Genomic DNA, 8,671 nt, shown 5'->3' with positions numbered 1-8,671 from the left:
TTTATGGCCGCCGCTCCCAATGATGTCTATGAGTTTCGCTCCTGACGGCTTGGGTTCTGCGGATGCGTCCAAATCGGCGTTTTTAGGGCTCGGCCACGGGATCCCCGCCAGCCAGCAGCACTTCTCGGGACTCTCGACTAACGTTTACCCCACACACGGGCTGCACCCGGGCGGACACCCGCAGCACGAGAGTCCCTTCCACTCCGGCGCGTGCCACTACAGCGGGCCGCTCGGTTACAGCTACCCGCCCGCGCTCAGCGCTCCTGCACCCGCTCCCGCTTATCTACCCTACCAACAGGGGGGCAGCTACAGGAGCCCGCTGAGCCACGCGAGGAATGACGAGACCGGTGAGTGCGCTCTGAACCACCAGCCTCTCCCCTCCATCCACTCCTGCTGCGACCCGAACCTGCCTGGGCTCTTAATCTCAGCACATGAGAAGATCTCCTCATGGAGAAAAGTTTTACAGGCTAAAATGATGCTGATACATCATATCATTCAGTCAAAGACGGGTTTTAATTTAATTTAATTTAATTTAATTTAATTTAATTTAATTTAATTTAATTTAATTTAATTTAATTTAATTTAAAATATTATGCATTCATTCATTCATTCATAATGAAATGAGCATGTGCAGTGTTATGGAGTTGGATGTATTTAACCCTGAGTAGTCTGACTCCTGTGTGTGAGATGAATAGAATCAAGGCTTTGCTATAATATTCATTTCACTCCCTGAACTGAAAATGCACATTGTCTGATTCTTTTCAGTATCTCGATATAGCAGGTCAGATGGTCTGATATTAATAATCCAGCATATTTTAACTGAGTGCCCTTGGTGGCTTTAATTAATTTGAATGAATTTCATTGGTCGCACTTTCCCGCGATGAGGTTAAGGGGTGATTATTATCACTAATACCCACTAATTCATACTGATACTGCACACTGGCTTTGTTAGGAGAGTTTCCTGATTAAATAAATCATTTATGTGTAAAAAAAAAAATATTATTATTATTATTAGTAGTAGTAGTAGTAGTAGTAGTAGTAGTAGTAGTTTTATTATTATTATTATTATTATTATTATTATTATTATTATTATTATAGTAGTAGTAGTTGTTGTTATTGTAGTTTTATTATTATTATTATTATTATTATTATTATTATTATTATTATTTTAGTAGTAGTAGTTGTTGTTATTGTAGTTTTATTATTATTATTATTATTATTATTATTGTTGTAGTAGTAGTAGTAGTTGTTGTTGTATTATTATCAGTAGTAGTAGTAGTAATAGTTGTATTATTATTATTATTATTATTATTATTATTGATGGAAATTTCAAGTTGGTTAAACTTAGCAACCAAAGTTCATTGCAGCTTTAAAAAAACTTGAGTAAACTCACCTTGAACATCAGCTTTGCTTCAACTCACAAGTAATCAGGACAACGAATTACTTTAAATTTCATTTTTGAACATTTATAAACTTTAATTCAACATCCAAAACTTGTCACGACAATTGGAATGAAAGAGAAGAAATAAGTTCATATAACTTAACAAGGTTTTTGTTTCATTATTATTATTATTATTATTATTATTATTATTATTATGGTCATGTTTTACATGTAAATATTATCCTGCGTTGTCTGTAGTTTTGGTTTGGTCTCTAGGTCATTAGTAGGTCTATATGTGTAGTTTGCTTAGCTACAGAAACCTAAATGAAGGCAAGTGACTGAAATTGCTGAAAATTTCTCATATTTTTTTTTGCGTGCTTTATTTTTATTTATTTATTTATTTATTTATTATTCTGATACTCACAAGCCCTAGTAATGAGAAAACCTTTATTGATACTTTAATACAACCGAGTGTGTGGAGTTACTGAGGGCAGCGTAATAAGACTGTCAGTATGGTCTAATAGAATAACTCGTTCACTGTCGGTGTTGGAGAGAGAGAGTTATAGTCTGAGATACAAAAATGCAGTTAGGTCATTTAATCTTTCTGAATGAAAGGGAAAGGAAAAGGCTACTGATGTGTCAATCAAATGGTAATAAGCATATAGGCTACATTTTCAGGTCATTTATTTTAAGTGTATGGAAGGTTTTATTGCATCTCTGGTAAACAGTGTTGGGTTTAAATGTCAGACGTATGGCAGTAATAGGTACCATTTAAAAGGAGGCATTTTAAAAAGGTTTTATAGCCCACTATATGCATAATGTGGTAGTATGAATGATTTTATAGGCCTAATATCACCATGGACGATCATACATTATGGTGAGGTCTGCTATATTATTTTAACACATCCTTTGTTGTGTGGTGTTTTTTTTTTAAGATCACGAGAAGCAGCCAGTGATTGAGAACGGAGAGATCCGTGTGAGTGGTAAAGGGAAGAAGATGCGCAAACCACGCACAATCTACTCAAGTTTACAGCTCGCAGCACTGCATCAGCGCTTCCAGCAGACTCAATACCTTGCCCTGCCCGAGAGAGCAGACCTGGCAGCCAAACTGGGCCTCACACAGACACAGGTATGAGCATGACACAAATATACACAACAAAAAGACAGACAGACACAGTCTGGACTTGATTTATCAATTGTGCAACTTCTTATGGTGCTCAAATTTGAAGGGGGAAAAAAAGGAAAACCTGAAGCTGGGGTTCGACTAAAGGAGAAAGTTTTTCTTTGGACATTTGTATCTGAAATTTCTCAATAAGCACCTGTCCTGCAGTGAGGAATTTACCGTTTAGTTTTTGTTGCGTTATTGTTGTTTTGGATTTCTTGTGCACCTTTATGTTCCTGAGTTGGAAAGATTCCTGAACATTGTTATCCAGTAACTGTGGAAGTCTGTACAAATGAATTAAACGCATACGGCATTATAAGTGTGAGGAGCAAAGAGCGGACGTGTGCGATCAAACGTGGTGTCTTACCACAGAGAAACAATAGAGGTTAATACAGGTCAGGTGCAACAAACCTGGAAGACAGGCTCTGATGTGATGTCGACCTAAATGGTCACTAAACATCTGACATTTGCCAGTCCTGTCTTTTCACATTGTGCTACTTAGGTTCTGTGCTTGCGGGAAATGTGATTATCAACAAGAAATGGATAGATAATAATAATAATAATTATTATTATTATTATTATTATTATTATTATTATTATTATAGGTATATGCGACTGAAAGAGCTGGTATGAGCATTGGTTGTTGTTGTTGTTGTTTTATCTGTTGTTTTATCTTTTTGTACAACTTTAAGAACTTTTTTGCACTGAGTGTGAGCAGCATTTAAAAGCCCTTATTTATTTCATATGGACTGAAATGTTAATTTATTTTATTTAATTGCTGATAACTTTATTATTATTATTATTATTATTATTATTATTATTGAATTTGGATTTCTACATTTGGCAAAACATCATCTATTAATATGTCATTTGCTCACGCTCCAAGACCCGCCAGTCAAAGCCAAGCTGAGAGAAAACACGAAAACACAACAGGTCAGATGCCAATCTTTCACTTCATCCCCAGTGATGGTTTTCTGCACCGTTTTGTGTGCCCCCCCCCAAAAAAAAAAACTTCTAAAATACTTAGTTAAACCTGCACTATATATATATATATATATATATAAAAAAAATTTTTTTTAGGTATATATACCTTTACACTAAAACTGTGCTATACTTTTATGCAATACCTGATAGCAATGTGTGCTACGAGAGGGCATTAACCACCAATAGACGAATCAAACATAAGTCATACAATGATTTCTGAGATTAATTAAGCTTTAGGTTCTCAAAATACTGTCTTGTTTTTGACACTTTTTTTCATGAAGTGCATTTTATGGTAGCTATATGACATTGAATGTAAATACGTTAGATTTGTAATTTTCAGTTACTTTGAGCACTGAGTCAATAAGGCTGAGTGCTATCTGGGGTTTAGTTTTTTTTTAACATACTCAAAAATATGAAACAAGATGAGGTAAGTGATTGTGGTCATGATGCAAGAGTTTATGAGGAAACCACAGGCCTGTCTTAAAATGGAGTATTATTCTCTCGTTGGAGATTGTCTCCTGCATGCTTCATTACGGGCAAAATCTTTTGAGTGAGAGCTGCTGTTTCCTCAGTGCTTAAGCAGTGATCTGAAGGACTTTGCTCTTGATTGGTTAAGCCTCAGAGTTAAGAGCCCCTTATCCATGGACTTACGAGGGACGCTAAATGGCTTTAACAAGTCTTTCACAGCAGATAGTATAATATAAAAAGGGCTGGAGTATATTTCATTAATGTACTCTGTATCTGTCTATCTACACTAGATGGCCAAAAGTTTGTGGACACCTCATATGTCCTTGTTGAATATACTATTAAAGATTGAATCCCCTTTACTGTTATAATGAGCGCCACCCTTCTGGAAAGGCTTTGAGCATGGCTTTGGGGATTTGTCATCGTTCAGCATTAGTGCATTAGTGAGGTCAGGCGAAGAGCCCTGGGATGCAGTCATCCCAAAGGTGGTCATACTAAACAGGTTGAGGTCACGGCTCTGTTCGGGACACTCGAGTTCTTCCATTCCATCCTTGGCAGATTTTGTCCTCATGGACCTCACTTTGTGCACGGGGGAAATGTGATGCTGGAACAGGAAATTGTAAAGTGTAATGCTACAACATACAAAGACATAATGTGCAATTGTGTTTTGTGGAAGGTTCACATATGGGTGTGATGGTCACATACATAACCATTTCAAGCATGTAGTGTCCATATACTTTTGGCTATAATGTGTATTGTCTTTCAATTCTTGACCTCCAGCTTTATTCAATTAGATATCCTTTTATTGTGACAGAGTAATGAATGGAAGCAGCTCATGCGTCCCTGCTCATACATTGCTGATTTATTCTTGACTGATCCAAAATGACTTATTGAGCGAGTTCGTGTCGGTGCACGTTTTACACACCCTCAGTCATTCAGGCTACATATCAAATCAGCAGTGACACTGATGCTTTTCTTTTTTTTTGCGTCTACCTTACTAACATTTAAATTAACTTCTATTCATTCTCTTAGCTTATACTCTCCCGCACTCAATCACACACAATTTTTCATCATCCTTTGCCATGGAGAATGTGTGGTCTGTTTCACACCTGTTTTGTTGTCTTGATTAGACCTCACATCACTCTGCCTGCCATCTGTCCAAGAAGGGAAACACTAGTGAGCAGATATTTTCTGCAAATGCATCGGCACTGTATCAGTACACCTGATATCTAACTCTCTGTGATTGTCAGTAAATTTGACGGATATTCCTCTTCGAGTCAAATCCTTGACCCAAACCATAACAACCCTTTTGGCCATTTCTGGTTCTTTCTGTCAACATGATTGAAGGCACGTAAACAAGTGCCACACGCCGCACATGTTTTGGATCTCCTTCGTCCCTTTCGCATATAGGACTTGGGTCTGGAATCAATCACCTCACTATAAAAGATGTTTGGCAAACCAGTCTTTAGGAATAAAATGCACATCTTTTTTTTATATGTGTTTGTTAAAGTTTGAAGTGGCCAAAGCAATAACAGTTTGAAAGTCGTAGCATGAATTTTGCCCATCTGAGGTTATGGAAAATGTTTGGTGGGAGGTTACTGGTGGCTCCCCGTTTTTCCAAGGTGTCAATTTCCAATTGAGTTCAAAGACAACAAATGCCTTGCCAACACACACACACACACACACACACACACACACACACACACACACACACACGTTTATTTACTATCCTTGTGAGGACCTTCCATTGACAATTGTTAATTAATTATGCTAATTAATACTATTCCTACATTTAAATCTAACCAAAACCTTAACTTCAGGGACCGTTAGTGAGTTTTTGCATAAAAGCTATTAAAAAAAAAAACTTTTGGGACAGCCAACAGTTGTCGGGAGACACCCCTTCCCACACACACACTTGCACGTGCAAGCACGCACATTTGGAGTCTATAAGGCTTATTCAGCATTTCATGGGAGGAAAATTGAAAATGATTTTATAATGTAGTGCATAACGTGTTAAATGCATCTAAATAAAACACTGAGATGAATATTAAAATCTCGTTGCGCTGACTCAGGGGTGGTAGAACAATTTTCTCCTCCACATTAAATTCATACCAAAATTATTCCCTGGCTGTGAATCAGTGGAAAAACAGCCATGCATTAGATCTGGCCTGCATGTTTATTATGCCTTTGGGTTTCTGGGAATCATTTGGCTAACAATTGTAGACCAAGCGTTATTGTTAGACACGTGCACCGCGGCTCTCATAAAAAACAACAATAATAAAAAATAAAATAAAAAATTCAAAGTCTGTGAGAGTGTAATGTCGTTCAGTCCATCTCCCCAAAGACTGGCTAAATCTGCGTGACAGCTATTTATGCTTTAATTAGCAGACTTAAAACCAGCGACTATCTTCTCCTTTTTCATAAAATGCATTGGTTTGATAGTAATTTTCTGATGACAGTTACACACAGTTGATATATCACATTGCTGAACATGTAGCTCTTTTAGTGGCTATTTTTAACCCTATTCTCCCCAAACGGGTCAAACGACAGTTTAATTTTGCTCAGATAAATACAGGATTTTGGTAAGTTATGTGTTGATTTCACACAATTTCACAGTCTCTTACAGCTATTTTTTCTTTCATATTTCATAAAATGACAGCGAATTAATTTCATATCGCGCAGGTTATTACAACTCATGCTGCAGAAGAAAATTATGGAAGTCGGCTAGACGAAAGGAGCTCAGATAGAGTACGCCACGTATTTTTATACACTTATTGAAACGTCGCTTTTTAATCACCTCAAAAACATACAGTACTCTACAAAGTCTTAGTCATCCTGTTTGTAGTTATAGATTTTTATTTGATTTTCACTTTATCGAGTCAGTACAAAAACATTTTCGATTCCAAACGTTAGTTTTCCAGCACAAAATGAAATGTTACAGGAAAAGAAAAGAAAAAAGTTTGTATGTCAGTAAAGAAAGCAGCATGTGACTGTACATGAGACACTTTACACACACACACACACACACACACACACACACACACACACACAAAATACTGCCTTTGTTTTATTTATTTATTTATTTATTTATGTAAATGTAGACACATTTAATTTCATTATATTTAAGGAGTCTTTGCTCTATAGTACTGCGTATTTTCAGGATTTCTTGCAAAGCATTGTTCTTATTTTTCCTTGCAGATTTCTTTCAAAAAATGATTACAGCAAACTATTTTCATGTTAAACAGCTGTAATGATGATCTGACCAGTAATAAATCATTGATTTTTATTGATTGTAATCTATGTGTAATCTAGAACTCTGTCGAACTATGGAGATGTTTATTATTTTGTTTTGTATTGTACAGCCTATACGTATTGACCAAAAAAAATGGATTCTTTTCATTGAACAATCTTATGCAGAATTAACTTCGTGTTCTATGGGGAATGACATTATCTTGGCTTATGTAAGCAAGTAATAAGAAAGGGTGTAAACTTTAGTCTCTACATCATAATTAAAACAAACAAGAGGCAGGTTTTTGTCACCTGGTGGTTACCTGAAAACCCCATAGGCCTATAAAAACACCAAGCACCTTCAGAAACTACACATTACACACTGCTAGTTATGGTTATGTGTCCTTGTGTTGTGTTGTGCAATCCGAAGAATTCTTCTCCTAATGATCCTAATTAAAAAAGTAAACTCTCTTAAATACAGGCTGTCAACACTCTATTAACTCTTCGTCCTTTCTCTTTTTTGAAGGTTAAAATCTGGTTTCAGAACAAGCGCTCCAAATATAAGAAGATCATGAAGCACGGTCCTACCGGACCTGAAGGAGAGCTGCAGGCTGCCCGTATGCATGCGCAGTCGCCCTGTTCTCCTGTGCTGCCAGCTCTGTGGGACGCGCCGATGGCGGGCAAAAGCGCACACACACACCCCGGCGGCTACATGAACAGTTTCGGCCAGTGGTACCCATCATCCCAGGACACTTTACCCAGACCTCATATGATGTGACTCATATGTGTACGTTTGCTCCCAACATTCTACCGCTACACTAGTGATTATACGACATGTCATATCATATGATAATATTTCGAGCCAAAGTTGCTCAGCAAGGTAGCCTAATTTTCACTTGCCCTGAGGATTTGCATTGGCCTCCATGTGGGAATTCTTTTATTAAAGTGTAAATATGGTCGTGTGTTTAAAGGGGTTGTGACTTTGTCCTTGAAAAGCTGGTTGATATGATTCGTCATCAGTGCTTTTCATTAGTGGTTTTTATTCAGACTCCGTTCATATTTGTTTGGAATAAAAGGACTGATGAAAGGCTGACAAACACTGTGTTGCCATGCCATGCAATTAAACCAAATTGTTGCTGAAGGGGGAAAAAAACAGATCTCATGTACTTCAATCAAATCAATCCCCCTTTTCACTTCTGACTTTCAATTCATTGATCACTCCACTATAAAATCATCTACTATGTCTACAGCTTGTCTTATCATCGGTTACTCACTTTATAATTCAGGTTAAAATAACATAAAATTAGGGCTTATTGGAGTTTCTTTGGTGAAACTTTTTTTTTTGTATGTATAAGCTTGACACATTATTCTTTAACCCTTTCATGCATAAATTATTTAAAAAAACATATCCAGATTCTTCAGATTTATTTTACATAATGTGTGTATGTATG

At 36.8% G+C, this 8,671-nt stretch overlaps 1 protein-coding gene across 1 annotated transcript in view; it reads left to right on the top strand.

Moving 5' to 3' along the window:
• dlx4b (distal-less homeobox 4b) overlaps positions 1–8,190 on the top strand; it is an 8,548-nt gene extending 358 nt beyond the window's left edge. Inside the window, exons 1-3 of the mRNA XM_060939559.1 lie at positions 1–347; positions 2,317–2,510; positions 7,747–8,190. The exon at positions 1–347 is cut by the window's left edge and continues 358 nt beyond it. Coding sequence (XP_060795542.1) covers positions 20–347; positions 2,317–2,510; positions 7,747–7,998 — 774 coding nt within the window. The 5' untranslated portion in view covers positions 1–19 and the 3' untranslated portion in view covers positions 7,999–8,190. The remainder of the gene's footprint in view (positions 348–2,316; positions 2,511–7,746) is intronic.
• The last annotated feature ends 481 nt before the right edge of the window (positions 8,191–8,671 follow it).

The sequence above is a fragment of the Neoarius graeffei genome, chromosome 14 (genome assembly GCF_027579695.1).
Source record: "Neoarius graeffei isolate fNeoGra1 chromosome 14, fNeoGra1.pri, whole genome shotgun sequence".
NCBI classification, from domain to species: Eukaryota; Metazoa; Chordata; class Actinopteri; order Siluriformes; family Ariidae; genus Neoarius; species Neoarius graeffei.
The sequence above is the reverse complement of the archived record's forward strand: the minus strand, read 5'-3'. Positions and strand labels throughout refer to the sequence as shown.